This window comes from Sylvia atricapilla, chromosome 1, assembly GCF_009819655.1.
Source record: "Sylvia atricapilla isolate bSylAtr1 chromosome 1, bSylAtr1.pri, whole genome shotgun sequence".
Lineage (NCBI taxonomy): Eukaryota > Metazoa > Chordata > Aves > Passeriformes > Sylviidae > Sylvia > Sylvia atricapilla.
This window is the reverse complement of record NC_089140.1, coordinates 99,924,422-99,942,537: the sequence shown is the minus strand read 5'-3', so window position 1 is coordinate 99,942,537 and position 18,116 is coordinate 99,924,422. Positions and strand designations below refer to the sequence as shown.

The 18,116-nt window shown below is 38.4% G+C and overlaps 1 protein-coding gene across 2 annotated transcripts in view; it reads right to left on the bottom strand.

Annotated features, from left to right (window-relative positions):
* The window catches only part of SPIRE1 (spire type actin nucleation factor 1), a 128,352-nt gene that overhangs the window by 24,884 nt on the left and 85,352 nt on the right, over positions 1 to 18,116 (bottom strand). For both annotated transcript variants that reach the window (XM_066328797.1, XM_066328803.1), the window contains exons 5-8: positions 15,362 to 15,445; positions 13,650 to 13,814; positions 7,100 to 7,186; positions 6,590 to 6,719 (exon numbers count right to left, since the gene is read on the bottom strand). In XM_066328797.1, the coding sequence (XP_066184894.1) occupies positions 6,590 to 6,719; positions 7,100 to 7,186; positions 13,650 to 13,814; positions 15,362 to 15,445 (466 nt within the window). The remainder of the gene's footprint in view (positions 1 to 6,589; positions 6,720 to 7,099; positions 7,187 to 13,649; positions 13,815 to 15,361; positions 15,446 to 18,116) is intronic.

The window sequence follows — 18,116 nt, the reverse complement described above, 5'->3', positions numbered from 1 at the left end:
GACATAACCTAAAAGTAATAATCCCCACGAAATTCGGTGTTAAATGCTTCAGTTTCCTTTTCTCCCCCTGCACACCTCCCAGTTCCTCCCTTCGCCCAAAATGTACAGATTGTTTCTGAAAGAGAAACTTCAAGGCAGCAATGCACACAGCCTTGAGGTAAGAACTGGAGTGTTAAGATTGGGAATGACTGATTTTTTGAGCTGCATTCAGCACTGCATTGAAATGAAGCTGCTTTTCAGCTGTTTTTCTATTAGAGGAAGTGGGCAATGACTGCTCTGGTCCCCAGTTGTTATCTGAGTACCTCTCAGGTAACTCACTACAGGTGGCTACCACTTGTTCCTTCTCTTCTACCAGAGGGAAAAAGCAGTGTAAAAGGAGACCCCAGGAGCCCCTCCTCTCCTCTTCAGGAGAACAGCAGGCAGATACTCAGGAGAACAGCAGGCAGATATGTAGAGCTGGGCACTGTGACACACCAACTACACCAGCTTGGTGCCAGCAAAGTCTTCTCAGGATTTTGCATCCTCCCTGTTGCAGACAGCATGAATAATATAAACCTGTACCCATCCTTTAGCATGTAGCAGGAAACAATTCTTTTTTTCAGCTGGTTTGTGGGTTTTTTGTGACAGCAGTTTCATCAAGCAGAGCACAATGAAAGCAGTGAAAAAGCAAGTGTGTGCAAGCAGTGATGAAAGCATAGTACAGCCTCTCTGCCTCTAAAATAATGAAAAAAAGTAAAAGCCTGCAAAGCAACAGCATCCAAAATTACTGCTTATCTGCTTACTATCAATATCCCAACCCATCTAGTTCACTTGTACTGCTCATCTGGTGTCTCACATCTACCCAACTGGAATGTTTTAATCATCCTGAATTTACTTCTAAGGACACTTTATCAGATCACTCAGTCACGCCATATGATGCTACTTGCTGAGAACCACATGACTTGAAAAAACAAAACAAATCACATTTGGGAGATGGATAAAGAAACCAGGAAGAGTTCTTCAGTGGTCAGTCAAAACCAGCAAATCCAAGTACAATACAGATTTTTTAAAGCTATTTCTTCAAAATAAAAATATTATGGGTATGAATTAATGGATTACAAAATACTGTTTGGATGTCAACAAATGAGGATGTCTCAGAATTCTTAGAAATGAAAGGCAAAAGAAGAAGCAGACAGACACACGTAGAAAGACAGATCTGAACATTCCCATTTAGCTGGTCACTGGCATATTCAGTTTTATCTTCTTAAAACTAGAACTTTAGGCACAGCTGAAACTAGCAATACTTTTTGAAAACTTAAGTTTGCCTGTTTACGCTTCTATCTGAGACCCTGGGGAGCCTGCAGCTTTCAGTGGAGTAAAATATGATACCATGTACATATGTAATCTCAATCCCAGCAGACAGCTGCAGTAGCTGTACCATGCACCATGAGTGTAAGGTTTCACAAAAAGGCTTGAGCTGCATTAACAGCTTGTCACCACCTCTGACAGCAGAGCCTGTTCCTTCCTCCCTTCCACCCATGCTCATCAGCTGCCCTGCTCAGCCAGCTCTCTGATCATCTGATCAGATAGTAGGCAGGTTTCAATCACTAAAAGTGCAGAAGAACGACCTGGTTAAAAAAAAAAAAAAATTAGAAGTATTTGTTCCTGAATTACAGGAGTTTAACACAGTCCTCTTGTGAATAAATGAGCAGGACTGGCAGAGAAGGGGGAGAATCACATGCTTAGAGGTGAGCCTGGAGAGGAGAGGGAGCAGTGAGATTCCCTCCTCCCCTCTCAACAGTGGCAAGCTGTTTCCTTGGCTCAGTCAGAAGAGCCACTTTCACAGATATGTCACTTGTGAACTGTGTTCCCGTATTACATAAATGCTGTATTTTTTAGGCTATAGTAATCAAAAAACTTCTATATGGTCTTTCTAGTTCAAAATATGCCAGCATTAAAGTCAGATGATGCCTTTCTGTGGGGAAAATTACTAGATGAGGCTAAAGGATGCATGGAAAATCTGAGGATGTGAACTCTGCTAAAGTCCTAGATAAGGTGTTTCTACATGTAACTCAAAGGAAGGAAGGGAGGTGATACAAAGAGCATGGATTTATTTGGAGACTTTTTTGGGAGTCTAGGTGAAATTAGGTAAGAGCTAGCTATCTCCTCTCCTTTGAGGCTGATGTTGAACATTTCCAACACCAATGATGGAAATTTTGGGCCTGATCCTCCTGGAAAGTTAGTATATAATGAGGAAGGAATAAATTATTTTCTGGCTACTAGGCTATCTGACATTGCTCTATCCAAAGGGCAACGGGCTCATACAGCTGCTGCATGTCCTAACTAATGGCTCACCAGAGGAAATCTGAAAATTCATATCAGATAGCTGATGAAGGGTCACCTTTTGGATCCTCTGTACCAGCTATTACCAGCAAACCTTATTTTGCTAACAAGTAAAGAAGAAAGGTTTAGCCTTTTTGCTAGTGAATATCTTTGATTTCATAGCTCACAAAGCTTTCACTGTAAAGACACTGTAGAACTGACAGTTTCTTTCTAGATCAATATACACGGGTATATTTCATTTAATCTAGAAAGGTAGATGAGTTCAAAGTTAGTTTTAGGATTCTGGTGAGAAATGAAGTACTGCAAAAGATAGTCTGGTCGAAAAGTGAGTGCAAAGACATGGAAGTCAGATTTATAAATAAATAAATCAGACTTGAAGGTGATGCTGTATTCTGCAATCCTTTCAAAAGTCTGGTATAGCTCTGGACCACCTTATTTTGTTTATTTATTCAAGCAGAATTGCAGCACTGGTGAATACTCTGTATTCAGGTGAAATGCAGATGTTTCCTGTACCTAGGCATCCTTTTGTGGCAAGGGAAATGTAAGCATTAATAACTAATTTATGTAATTTTTTTTTTATTTTCACTGACCATGTCTTGGAAGAATCCCTTCAAGTTTCTTTCTTAGATGGGAATTCAACAAATAGATGGAACAAATTTCACAATAAGCACAAGAACCACGTCAGGTGGTGCAGCACATTTTACCTGACAAGTCAAAACTGTAAGACATGCTAAGTGGCCGCATTGCTGTAAAAAAAGAAACAAACACAACAAAAAAAAGAAAATGGTTCAGCTCTTAGAAAAGCAGAGGGATAATGAAAACAAAAGATTAACTCCACTTGAGACATTTTGGACTCTCTTGTTTAAATCCAAAATGTGTCAGACATACTACTGCTTCACTGTAGTAAAGCTCGAAGTCTGAAAACTACAGCAGCATAAACAGGACTTGCAAACAGAGTAATTATAGTACTAGTAAATTAAGAATTTTGGAGTTCAATAAATCAAATATCAAAACAAGACACAAATACCTAAAAGTTGTAATATTTTAAAATAAAATCACCATGAAAGAGAAACAGAAAAAAGGGAAAGAGAGAGAGAGTGGAGAGAAAGAGCTGGAAAAAAAAATTGAAAGCACAAAGCCACATTTCACACAAGTTTCAGTGACCTGGAATAAAGATATTTCTAATTTTTTTAAGCATAATCTCCAATGATTATAATTAAACTAATAAAGAGAGACACACAAGCTAAGCTTCGGCAGTAGCTTTTTTGAAGAGGATGGAAAAAAAGGCCAAACAAAATCTGATTTGTGCTGATTCCTGTTCTTTCTAAAAACCTTAGGTGCACCTAGCCTTTAAAATGCATCCGTAACTTTGTTCTCTTCTTCCTGGCCCTCTGATGATTTTATTGTTAGATAAGAAAGTAGTCAGATGTTCTAAATTTTTGGAAAGACTTATCTATATTTCCAATTAAACAGTGTATTCAGGGAGTAGACCCTCAATATATCCTTCAGCTGAAAACAAAATTTCAGTGCACTAATCCAGATAAACAGGCCAAGCCCAGTGACAAGAATGTGCAAAAATGCATCAAAATTGAAATCAGCTTATGTGTCTTACTTGACAGGTGTAAGCTGGTAGAAAGGGCTTGTCAAACACACATACCACTGCCCTAAAAGATGTTTATAAAAAGGTTGTACTGGGACAAGTTTTGCTCATGAGAATAATTTGAAGTGGTGCATGCAGTAGGTGGCTGACTCAGAGCTAAATTTGGGAGTCAGGGAATTTTTTTCTGTATTCATTAACTAGAAAATATCTATAGATAATAGCTACAGAAACAGTCTCAAAATTTCTGTCCAAACTTAGCATAAAGGCACATACTTCTTAAAGCAGATGGGTGCTTATCACCTGATGCTGAGACATTGATTAAACCATTGATAAAAACAAAGTTTTCTCCAAACTCCATTAGCTCCACTTGCTTGAGTGACAAGTCCACACTTTTAATTAAAAGGACATGTACCTCAAGGCTGTGTTTGTCTCGATGGCTTACACTGATGATTTTATCAGGTCATTTGAAAAGTCACTGCAACTCCCCTGCTGAAACCTCTCCATTTGAGCACAGCTCAACCCCACTCCCAAAGCAGGTTTAGACTGAGACTGGCCAGGGTAGAGAAGATCTCACCTGTACCATGTGTTGTGTAGAGGGAGGGACAAAGCCTGTGGCTGCTGGGGAACACATGCCACAGCTACAGCCTCATCACAGAGGAGGAACTGCAGGAGTACAGCCCCCACTCACCCCAAGAGCCAAGTGTAATCGTGCTCTTGACTGCATAAACTGAGCAAAGAGGAGTAGCTCTGGGACATGTGAAACACACCTTATGCTCCTGAATATGTCACTGTAATGTGCTAATTTTATCCTCCTTTTTAATAGCAACAAATAGTTCTGTCCAGATGGTGCAAGTGTCCCACATGGTGTTTCTGCTTAGATTTGTAATCCTTAAACCTCATTACCTTACATGTTGTTACCCTAAATTACATTCAGTGGTCATTTAAACTGTATGGCAGATCTATTTGTGCCATACTGAATGCCACTAACATTACTCTGTTCCCAAACTACACAAGCACATTCTTTTGAAAAGGAACTTTAGGCATAACTATCATTCCAATTGTGAGAAAGAATGAAATGTAATATGTAAACATAAGGAAAATTATCTTAAAGGCCTTTTGTCTTTTTATTTCTTCATGCCAGCAGATAATATATATTTGGAAAAAAGCTTGCATGCATCCACTTTTGCACCTCCATTAAAGTGGCTTTTAATCCAGCCAATTCACTGGACTTAAAAGGAACTACCCCAGTTCCAAAACACAAAAATTTAATGCTTTAACGAAAAGGGAAGAACTAGTGGAAGGCAGATATCTCTCATTGGAGGCAATGCCTTGAAATCAGTCCAGAAGTCCTAAGCAGTAGTGGTTCAAAATTTAACATCAGTTTTAGAAACTAAGTGGGTTTGATGCCATTTATATCAGTTAGAAATTGTAAATATTTATTAGATCAGCTTTGCTGCCCCTGAGACAACATGGTAGTTCACAGATGGAGAACATTTAAAACATTGAAACGGAATGTTTAAAAGAAAAGTAAGAGTCGTTCCACGTTTCTACAAGCTTCCTACATTTGAAAAAAGAAGTCTAGGCCTGTGAGAAATGTTAATTGATACAGCAGACATAAACTGAATCCACACCAGAAACTGGAAGGCCCAGAAAAACAATATTTGAAGCGTCGTTCTTTTACAAACGCATCCAAGCATTTCCCAAACTCCATCAAGCACTTCAAAAACAATGCAACAAAGCAAGACTGATGAAATTGTTTTTCTCCAAAGACAATCCACTTGTAGTCACAATCCACTTGAATCTGGACCAGTGCCTTTGGGCACATGTGGCAGGCACGAATATCTTTCAAGAAGCAGTGACAGAGAGTACATACATGGACTTTTTTTCAGTTTTCAGCCATAAGATTCCACATTTGCTCTTTAAAGAGTCAGCTACTTCGGTTTTTCTGATGCAGATATATAAATACAGTACTCTTAAAGCAAACTAAGTCACTAGGACTGTATTTCTCTTGCTTTTGCCATCAGAACCACTGAATTGATGCAAACTAGCGACTGCTGCATTGCATAGTATTTGCATCATTTCTGAAAATACACTGCAGAAATTAAATGCTTTGCAGTGCAAGTCTGAATTATTTTCCCATAAAAGGACCTACAAACAGATTTTCCATAACTTGGAAAAGGAAGCAAAGATTTAGATTCAAAATAAATTCAATAGATTCAGTAAACAAAATAAAAGCCAATTTTAAATGAAAATAAGGAAGCTGATGATGCTAACAACAGGAAACAAAGAGAAGAAATTAATTAAAAAGCAACATATAAAGAGTAGTTTCAGATAGTCAAGGTATACTGCACTAGAGACAAGCAACACCTGTCCCATTCTCAGCAAATCTAACATAAACTGTCACGTGCAACAGGCAATACAATACCATTCCATTTATCTAATACACTAAAAACTTGAATGGAATCAAGTTGAACCATTCCATTTCATATTTTAAAACATAACTCAGCACAAAGATTGCACAGCCCTAGAAAAGCCTGTAGGTTATTTCTTTTTCTGAAGGTGTAATTTTCTCTTTGGTGACATCTGCACAGATGTGGCTAAAATTGCTGCTTCTTATGTGGGAAGTTTCCTGTGGGTGCTGCAGGTAAAACCTGGCCATGTGCTTACCCAGCCTGCTCCTCCTTATCTCATCAGGGGAGACTGGACGTAACTTCCTCTCGGCCTTGATCTCCTCCAGGATCCTTTCATGGAGGCTGCGGGGCCGTGGCGGGGTTGGTTTCAGTTTCCTTGCCGAGGCCTTGGGATACACAGACAATCATAGTCACATTAAAAAGTGTGTCCTTGAAAGTAGATTTCACACTTTTTTTGGGGGGAAAAAAAAATGTGGAATGCTGTGAGATGGTTTTACGTACACTCAATTGCAAACCTCGACATACATTAAAAGAGGGTTTTGTGCATCACGGTTGCCTAGAGATAAAGGGCTGCTGGCAATAACAGCTGTTAATTCCTATGTGCAACATATTACACACTGTTCTTTTAAAGGATCCTGTTCTATGTACAGAGAACAACATTTTTCAAAGCCCTAGCAAAAAAAATCACGTCTACATATTTGCTGGAACTAAGCAAGCTTTAAAAAGCCACAATTTTGTTAGGAATGAAGCCCACTGGATTACATACAGGATTTAATGGAGGTCGCGATCGGATGAAATCCAGGATTATTTCATGGGCACTCTTCTTTAATCGAGGTGGGATGTCACCGTTGACCTGGAAAGGAGAGAGTGAAATACATATTGCTGTGTTTCACATTTGTATTCATGCAGAGGAGATCAACTGAAAACTCACAACTCTGACAGAGCTGCAGTGTTCTGACACCTGCACCAGACATAAAACCCCATCAGTCCTGAATGGAGCAACAATCCATATGCAGAGCACAGGCAAGCAAAAAAGGTACTTAGCAGCTTTCCAGCTTTGCTGATGGCTGCAAAATATCTCCAACTGCAGCAGCTTTAAGCAGCAATATTTAGGATTTTGAAGTAACGAAATCAAACATCAAGGCTGCAACTGTATCTATGGAGGATGTATGTTTCCTCCCTGTAAATCATATATCTCTATAGAAGAGGGGGTGGGTGAGGTATGTTTGGGTTTTTTTGTTTGGTTTTCTTCAGAGACACAGACATTTAGATGTAAGACCATATACAAGACATCACAGGGAAGAGTCATCAGTTCACTCTATGTACAGGATTTAAAGGCGGCAATGGAAATTTTCATATCATATGAAGAATGTATAAATTGCAAGCTGGGAATAGATGTAAGGATTTGCTTAAAAAAACACCTGTCAGGTTCAGTCTTCACAGAGCACAGTGCCCAAGCAAGCTGTCACGGATAAGAGATCATCCCTATGTCATATTTATCCTTCTGCTACCTCCTCTTACTACACAGCAGCTGGCTATCAGCCCTGTCCTCCAATTTGACAGGAGTTTCCATGTATTTCTTAGAGCAAGTATTCCATATTTCAGACTTCTTTTTTTTTCCTTTTTTTATTTTCTAAGGGTCAGTTGCCTTTTTTTTTTCCCCTTTTTTTTTTTTTTTTGTGGACCCTATTCATACAAATTCTGTAACCAGAAAACCTATGTAAAGACACATGTCTGGTTTGCCAAGTAACATGCCCTTTTGCTAAACAGAAGGACTGCTGCCATCACAAAAAGAGGTTTAAATGTCCATAAGGTCATTTAAATGTCCATCTGAATATGATGCCTAATTGAATTTCACCAATGCCATGCAGCTCCCATACAAGCTCTGCTCACCTCAGGCATGCCCTGTGTCCAGGCTGAGGCTGAGTGACAGCCTTCTGGAGAAGATTAATCCCTTTCCCTCTAAGAAATCAGATGCAGAGTCCCTCTTGGGGAGCATTTAATCGCCTTCCTGAGGACTCTTTCTGGATATATCCTACCCCAGACACAGTCCAAACTCTATTTGTTCCACTCTCCTTATTTTCCTAAGAGTGAATTTCATGTTGCTTGGCAAAGAATACCAAGCTGCTAAACTCTGCAACATGCATCATCTTCTTAAAAATAGTGCAGAAAAAATTAAAATGGAAAAGGTTTATACTAAACCATGATTTGACATTTCCTGATGAGGAGAATGCTATTTTAAGGGGTGTGATTGATTTCTTCTGTTCAAAGATTGAGCAGTTTTTTGAGGTCAGCATGCCTAGGAAGATTGTTAATGAAATGAGAAATCTCTCTTCTCTGAGCTACTGTTCATCAGATGTCAAAGTTGATAACTGAAGCTGAGAATTATTACCATCAGAACAGCCGTTTTGTAAACTGATAATCTCTGTTTGAGCCTTGGGGAACAACCCTCTGCATGACAATAGTCAATAAATAATACATGGCTCTGAGCCTTTCACCTCAGGGCACTCAAGGCCCTGACTTCATGTCACCAGGGTATAATTAGTATCAGTATTACCATCTGATCAGAAAAGGAGAAATGTAGGATTTGCTTAAGTGATTTTCCATAGGATACATGGGGAGCTGGTGGCCAAGCAAGTGGATGTTCTGCAGCCAACAAGGCAAGAGCAGGAGCATCAGTGGCAGAACCCACCTTCTCATACTTGGCACCCAAACAAGATATGACATGAAAGATACTGAAGAGAAACTCCTATCCTCTCTGTTCAGACTAGATTTATTTATTTACTCAAACTAACTCTCTCTGTAGTGAGCAACTTCAAATGCATCCTTTACTTTTACTTAATTAAAATTCATGGCTCTTGATTAAAGTCTCAGTCAGAGACATTGCACAGATGCAGCCATGATACACAGGCTGCAGGGGAAAAAAACACCAAGGAACAAGTTAATATTTCTTTTTTTTCCTCTCCACATACCAGGCTGGCTCCAACTACAAACCAGGACTTGAAGAAATACGTCAAAACACTGTGAAACCACCTTAAGTCTTCCTGTGTTTAAAACAGCTTTTGTACAGCAGTATGCATTAAAACAGGTAGTGTGAAGATTATTATTATATATTATTATTACAATTATTATAAAAAAATCAAACATAAATGTAGAGATCTAAAAAGTTAATGCACAGAAAAATTAGGATGTTCTCATCTACCAACAACCTGCTACCATCACATTATAATATATAAATATGGATTTGCCATTAAAAAATAATTTCAAATGGTACTTAGTTACCTTTAGCTGAAACCCAAAGCTTTTAAAATGGTGATCCCAAAGAAGAAATACATTTCTGATAACTTTCACAAAAAATAACATCACCTATCATTGACACTCAATTATCTTAGCCATTTATTCATTCAGCTATAAAAGGTGTCAGCAATAAGTAGGAGAGTGCTATCTTTAAATACTAGTCAACAGGAAACTGATATTGTTTTGTACTATCTAGAAATTTTCATTTAAAAGGAAGTTGCATGGACACTGAAATAGACAGAGGAGACACAGTACAACATTTCCAGAACAGCTCACAATAAAGTTCAGTGGTGAATTAAATTATTATAAGTAGATATCTATTTACCATCTTGCATTATGCAGACAGTATAGTGTTTTAGTTAACACAGTTATTACACAGTATTTTGACACTCCACAGCAAGTTCAAGCAGCAGTGTCCAAGAATGAAGTGCTCTGGTGTTTCCCATCATGAGGCACTGTATTCACGCTGCTGTTCCTGCACATCTATTGCAGAAACAAGTCTATGATACCACATGGTAACCACAGCACTCACACAGAGTCCCTCCTGAATACCCCTAGAGCACAATTAGGAACTCTAAAGCTCCCTGCTCTGCCTAGGATGACTCCTACACTTCTGTAGAAACATGTGATGAAGGTGTAAAATGAAAAGCATAGCTACCCTGCTGAAAGCAACTCACCACAACCAAGACAGACTTGTGTGTAAGGGAACAAGAGACTCACATTCTCTATGTTGAGCTTGAAGCATATGAAATCATGCTCATGAAAGAACTGCCTGTGCACAGCTATTACTGCAATTAAGCTAAGTACCCTAAGAGGCTAAATACTTAAAAAAAAGAAATTAAAAAAACCCCAACCTAAACCAAAAAAACCCCATGCCACAGGATTCTCAGCTTAGACATTCAAATTTCTGGATATTTTTGATAATAATGGTTTCGCCCTGTATGTTTCAATTCCCCTTCTGCAACATGGCCAAGCCAATACTACTGCATGACAGGTACTTGTGAAGAGCTGGAGTATGAGGACAAGAGTGCTGTTACCTACAAAGAGTGTAACTGTTATGTAACATAGTGCTGAGTTTGCATAGGGCATAAAAGTACCTGACAGGCAGGTATTGAGTAGGTGACACAAGAGAGATCAGCTACTGTTCCACAAGCACAGCTCAGAAATACAGCGAATGGTGCTTATCCAGGAGGGGGGATGGAGATGGGCAGAAAGCAGAGCTACTTGTGAACCACTCTGAAATTAAAAACTGTAGCTCAACACATACAAATAATAGAGAAAAATTAAGCCTGCAAGAGTAATTCAATTCTTCAATTTCTTCATTTCCTGGTCTTAATTCTACCAATGACCACAGCTTTTAGCTTTTGTGGGAGTGAATGCTCCATAGGTGAGGAAAGCTAAAAAATCTCTCTAAGGTAGCTACTTAGAGTAAAAAATTCCAGAATGAAAACTATCTTTCTCCCACAACAATTGCAGCAATGAGGATTCTTGCCTCAGGATAGAAAGATGACAAATCTGAAATTATTTTCAGAGGTACTGAAATAGAAATGCCAACGTCACTGAAACAAATGAAACCAGTTATTTACCAAAAGCCCAGAATTTGACATTTAAATCTTCAAAACATTTTGAATATTTGCACTATAACAATGGGTGAGAACAGGAAGCTCCAGTTACTGCTGTCTGTTAGCACAGCAGTCTGAAACACTAAAATATGGCCTAACAGGAACATCTGTTCTTTCCCTTATTTCTACTCAGAACACTGAGCAGTCAGCAACAGATCAAGCTACTCTTTTAAACACAGTATCACATTAATAAAAAGAACAGTAAAGATTTCATGTTGCATTTCTTTTTACTTAAAAAAATTACTTATTACTTTGAAAATGTACTTAATCTCTTGGTATCGTTAGTAGGATACATGTCCTCAAAAGCTACCAAGTCTAAAACTACCACCCATAAATTTAAAGCAAAAATTACTTTTAATACAAATGTTTTGCTGAACATCCACTTTGAATGATAGAAAGAAACATAACCCATCTTTCCTAGACCACCTTAAAATTCAGATTTGGGATCCTTGTCCTTTTCTCCTCTTCTCAAGAGCCACAAGGGTTTCTGCTGATGGGAATTCATACAATCAGCTTCAACCTGTGATAGCCAGTTAAAAGATGCTGTAGCTATGCAATCTAACTAAACCTGTAATTCTGTGTGAATCCTTCAGGTTCCACACATTCCATGTCAAGCTGCACCCTTATTGTTGAACATGCTTTGCACAATCTTCAAGCAGACCCTGCAGCAGAATCCAAGCTACTGAGTTTAAGGTTTCCAGTAAGGAAGCAGTGATTTTTCTAACACAGTGTCATCAGCAGTTGTCAGACCAAGCCAGCAATTGCATCCCAGCCCTACAGGTACTGTACCTGCAGCTGATTGCAATCATATCTATTCCCAGAGTTCATTTTGGACAATCTATCTAGAAGACAAGACAGCAGGCCAAAAATAGATGCTTCCAGGGATTTTGTCTGGATAAGCAGAGCAGCAGCTGTGCCCCCAAGATGTACCACATAATGAAGGAAATCTCTTCTGAAGAGGCAGAAGCTTGCTTAGCAGCAGATGAATTAAAAGCTAGTCTGACAAAAGCAAAATTAAATGACCCAGGGGTTCCCATTCAAACAAAACTACTGTTCTGATTGCATACAGTAACTGAGGTCCTGAGGGCACTGGTCCTCTTCTGCAGAGGGTAGCAGGAACACATGGCATAGTTCTCTGAATTGTTAGAGGAAAGACAGGTAACATTACCTGAGTATGTATATTGCCCTACTGATTTAACATTTAAGCAATATCTGTGGCAGAAAATAAATACAATTCGATAGTCTAAATCCAGATCTCGACTAGGAAAGTGTTTTCAGCTCAAACATAAAAAGCATTTATACTACACATTTTCTGCCTCTCTTACCCGTCTCTCTCACCCCCACCCTCTCCTCAGATTTTTTTTTTTTGTTTGTTTTGGTGGAATCACAGCTCTCTCTCTGTGTGAAGATTTGTCAGGAAAGTAAATACATCTGAATACTGAATATTCTAAGAATATGCTTCCATTTTAACTAATGACAGGTGAAGATAAGTGTAAGGTATAAATATTGATAATGACCAAATACATGCCTCTGACAAAGGGATTTACAATGTCCTGCTAGGGATAAGACATCCTTTGGATCAGTTGTTAGACGATCAGGAAGAACACCATAATGTTGAAAAAAATATAACCCAAAAGGACAGAAAGAACAGGGAAACACAGTAAATATCAAAAGGGTTCTGATAAAAAGAGTGCCTCAAGTCAATCCTACAACACTTTTATGAGGATCTAGAAGGAAGAGACCCATTAACATTCTCCAGCTTGCCATGGCATATTGTCTTGACCTGAAAGCAACAAGAGACTATGCTGAAAATAACCGAGCTCAACTTCTACAAATGGAAGATATGAATATTTTTTTTTTTACATAGACTATTCATTGAAAATTCATAACAGATCATGGTCATGTAAATTTTCAAATACTGTGATACAGGCAGTTTTCAACCACTGTAGGTTTTCCTTTCCCATCACAGTATCATTTGTTCACTTTACATTCTGGAACTCCAAAAACTATGTTGTAGCTCAAGATAGATGTACTCTCCAATAAGAAAAGTCTGAAACAATTTCTCAGTGAAAAGCATGACAGGATTTTTGAGATGACCCTTAAAGTTATCACAAACCAAACACAAGTGATTTGTTCAAGCTTATGACAGGTAGGCATGTCTTCCAGAATTTTAAATGCCTGCCACACAGAAAACAAAGTACACTACATGTGTTGGTCTCATGTTCTCTCCCTCAATGCATTGCATAAATTTATGATGCCATATAAACCCCATGAACATTAGTATCTATATGAAATAATAATTTCAAGATTCTCAGAAGGAAAAAAAGACTAAAAGAAGATAAAAAAATGAAAATAACATTTCAGACTTGATAAACTCCAGTGATTCTCTTGGCTTACCATGACCTTCCTTAAGGTATAGCGTTTGGATCTAATATCATCCATCAGCATCTCATAGGGTGTGAGCTGATACTCTATGGGGAGTGGGTTGTACTGACGCTCTTGAACTTTCTTAAGTTTAACACCATTCCGTAAGTCTCTCATCACCTGCACCCAAAAACGGGCCTGAAGACAAAAGAGACAGAAATTTCACATCATACCTTACCCTTGCATACCACCTTGCATCAAAACAAAGTTTCCTTCTGGGACACCACCAAATATTTACAGCTGTACTATTTTATTTTTAATACATCAACCAAATCCCATTTTGTTTTATATAAGCTTATTTTAAACACTCATGAACATAACAAAACTTTGTTGCAACTCAGCAGGACTGCAGGGTCTCACCAAAAGTACGGGAAGAGAATCTGAAATTCTCATACCTTACATCTAAATTCCCACTTCAAGAATACTGCAAGCACATAATCAAAGTTTTTAGACTTATAGCTAATACTATGTGAATTAAAACAGTGATTGAATCTGAAGCTTTGCTACCCAGAACTCTCCTGTAAAATTTCCCCCAAAGTTGTTCCTCAAATAGAAATTTTGGAATGGACTCCAAGTCCTAAGATCTTGCAACAGAAAAACTCAACTTCTTTTGCTCCACCTGTAAGAGCACCACACACTAACACCTCCCTCTCATTTTCTGTGAAGCAGAATGGCTGGAGAGAAGAAAGAACAGGTGGTGGATAGAAGATTGGGAAACTAAAATCAATTTTTAAGAGTCTTGTAATATTCCTCTATGAACTGGCAAGAACAGTACCTAGAAAATAAATTAAGTATCTTCCTGCTTAAGAGTTTCCCTGCAGCCTTTTTCTTTCATCACTGGAGAAATTCAGCTAGTGGCTCTGTCTACTGCCTGACTGCCCCTCTGAAGGGCAGTCAGCACAGTACCTGTCTAAATATCCGGTCTTTAAACTGCAAAAGCTTCTCCATGAAAACAGTCTAAGGAAAAATTTATTACTTGGATACTTGTATTGTTTCATCTGTCTGCAAAGAAAAGTTGAGACTTAATTTAGTTCTAACTTGTAGTGGGTTACTATTAATTCATATATTAAAAACAAACAAACAAACAAACAAAAAAAAACAAACACAAAAAAACAGAGACTGATTTACTGATTTGAACACAGTATCATAGAATGGTTTGAGTAGAAAATACCTTAAAGCTCATCTAGTTCCAACCCCCTGCACTGGCAGGGACACCTTTCACTAAACAAGGTTGCTGATACCTGTTCCTGTGCCTCCCCACCCTCACTGTAAAGAATTTTTCCAAATATCTAATCTAAATCTCTTTCAGTTTAAACCCATTCTATCTTGTCCTGTTACTAAATGTACTTATAAAAAGTCCCTCTCGAGCTCCCTTGGAGGCTCCTTTAGGTACTGGTACTTTAGGTACTTTAGGTACTGAGGTCTCCCTGGAGCCTTCTCTTCTCTGGGCTGAACAACCCCAGCTCTATCAGCCTGTTTCCATAGCAGAGATGCTTCAGCCCTCTGAGCATCTTTTTGGCTTCCTCTGGACTCAATTCATGTCCTTCTTATGTTGGGAGCTACACAGATGGGCACTCTTTCAGGTGAGGTCTCATGAGGCAGAGGCAATAATCCTTAGTTAAGCAATATAAAGACAAATAAACTACCAGTAGTGATGCTGAATCACTATTCCATTGCTGTCTTACCCAGTCAGCATTTTTCAGTTCGTCAAGATCCGTGCTGGATTCATCACTTGCCTCTTTGTCCATCTCCTGAATCTTCTTCAGGTTCTGCCAATGAAAAGGAAATGAGTCAATAAATGAACAGTGGCATTAACTCTCAAGTAAAACTGAAGCTTAATTTTTAATCTCTTCTATCATGTTGTTTGGGTATTTTACTGAATGTTTTATGACTTCAGTAGCAACACTGTAAAAGTAACTTGAAACACACTATATTTCTCTTCCTTGGAAAGTTAACCTTAAATGCTGGGAACAAATATTAAGTTTTGAACATGAAAGTATCTCAGATAATAACATGCTGGAGGAAAAACCACACATTAAAATGTTTATATCCCTAAATTTTTATATGCATAGGAAAAAACCTTAACCACCTATCAGGTCTGTTAAGCTGAAACACAGAAAATATTACCAGCTTGATAAGGATCCATTCATATCAAAATTAAGGCTTGTTGAATTCAAGGCAGCTCATTTTTGTAGAAGGAGAAATAAACTTTGAGAAAAATTGAATAGTGACAGAATTGCATATATATATTGCAATTAATTAATCTGTATAACATGGGCATAGATTCTGAAATATCCATAATAAAATCATGTGAGGAAGAGAAACAGATCTTTCAAAGATGAAAAATTGCTACTTACAAACAAGATCAGATCATGCAAGTATGGAAAAGATGGTATGCAAAGGGGCAAAAAAAAAAAAAAAGAAGCTTTCATACCAACAAGAATATGAAAGGCAATTAAAAGATACAGCAGACCAAAGAACAGGCAAGCTTGAACACAGAAGGCTGTGGCTTTGCACAAATTTTCTTATACACATCAACACCTGTGTATTCAAAAGGCACTTTTTTTGTTTACTTCTGCATTGAAATGTTTTGGAATCAGCAGTACAAGCAATTTCTCAGTAATCCACTTCACTTTTACAGAGAGTTTTCTAGGAAATCTTTAACAACATTTAATTTGATCTGTTTTCTATGTACTCAATAATATATCTGAAATGGATATTTAAGTCCTCTGCTAACAACTTTTTTTTTTTTTTTTTTGAGACTAAAGCAACAGGTCAGAGATCTGACAGATGTATCTACCAAAAGTATTTCTATATTTTAAGCACTTAAGTTCTTTTTTAAATGGAACTGAACCATCAGTCTCAATTCAGCTTCTCAGCTTTCCAGAAAAAATAAAAATAAGCATTCTTTTTAAAACTTTTTTCCCCTGGAAGCAGTTCCTAAACTGCCAAGATTTCAGTGTAAGAAATGGAAGCCCTGGAAGAGTGCTTAACTTGCACATTCAACAGTGCAAGCTGAGTGCAGAGGCTGCAGAGACAGAACATGTGAGTCAGCTACCACAGAGGTTTTGGAACGAGACCAGATGGATTCTTTATCATTTTCTTTATGTAAGTAACACAATTGATTTAGTATCGAAGAAGAAATACTACAATAGCCCTATCAAAATAAAATACATAATTTACAAGAAGACTCCAAAAAAGCATAAATCACCCACACTAACAAAAACAGATACATCATGGGACAATGTGGGAACATTTTGGCATGACTTGCAGCATCACAACAGGACACCCAACCAGGAAAGAATGTCTTTATGGAAACTTCTCTCGGTCCTGGCGCTGTGGTCAGTCTGACACTTACAGGCAATTGCCCTTTCCAAGGGAAAAATCAGAAAAATGGGAAGCAAGGGCAACATGAAGGCCTTGCTTACATGTAGTCTGCTAGCCAGAGTTTCTTCTTTTCTGTACATACAGCTGGAGCTATCATTTCAAATATTGTACCTATGAACTGTAAATTACTTTCTTTCTTGTAAACTGCTAGCATCTACTGGTAAACTGCAAAATATAACATCTGATACTTTTTCCTTTATATCTTTGTAATCACAAAGATAACTTCAGTAAATGGGTTCACAACTGTCAGATCTGCTCCTCCTTCCCACACTGGAAGGTACACTTAATTTTTTTTTTTTTAAATAAACATGTTCCAGCTGCTTTACCTATACTTCAGCTATTCAACAAGACTGGTGACAATCATCCATCTCAGCAACCATGTTCCCTACCACACAGTTTACAGGCCGGTTTATGCCCAAAGGCTGATGCTTTTGACTGACTGACATAAATATTTCATGAAGCTAGAAGAGATTACAACCTGTTTTTCCTAACAGCAGAAAGTAAGAAGTGAGGAAAAAAACCCACCCTGAGCAGCTGAAAGATCTTCCAAATAAGGCCACCATCTAATTAGTTTCTCTGGAACATAGCTGAACATAGCTAGAGGGGCAGTTCCTACCCAAGAAAGCATAGGTGTAAGTGATGCTGGCTACCACGCAGCAGAGAGCTGCAGGAGCAAAACCTGCCAGCCAAGAGATGAAGTGCCTCCAAGTGCAGTTTTATGACACAAATGAGCTGATACAAGCACAGGCTACTGCCAAAGCCAGGCTTCTTTTACTCCCCATCCCTGTGCTGAGTGCTTGGCTGCAGCCCTGGCACCACAGACACCCACTTTGGAGGGATAGCTCATTCCCTCCCCTGGCACCTGGCTCTGGCACTTAAATGCAGCTCACCGTGCAATTAGTGGAGAAGAGTAGGAGATAAAGGAATTTCCATCATTATAGAACTAACAAAGCTTTGGAAGAAAACAGCAAGTGCTCCATGCTTGCAGGAAGTGTTCGGGAAGGCTTCTTTAGCTCTTCTACACCTGTCAGGTGCTGCTTGGGAAGGAATAAA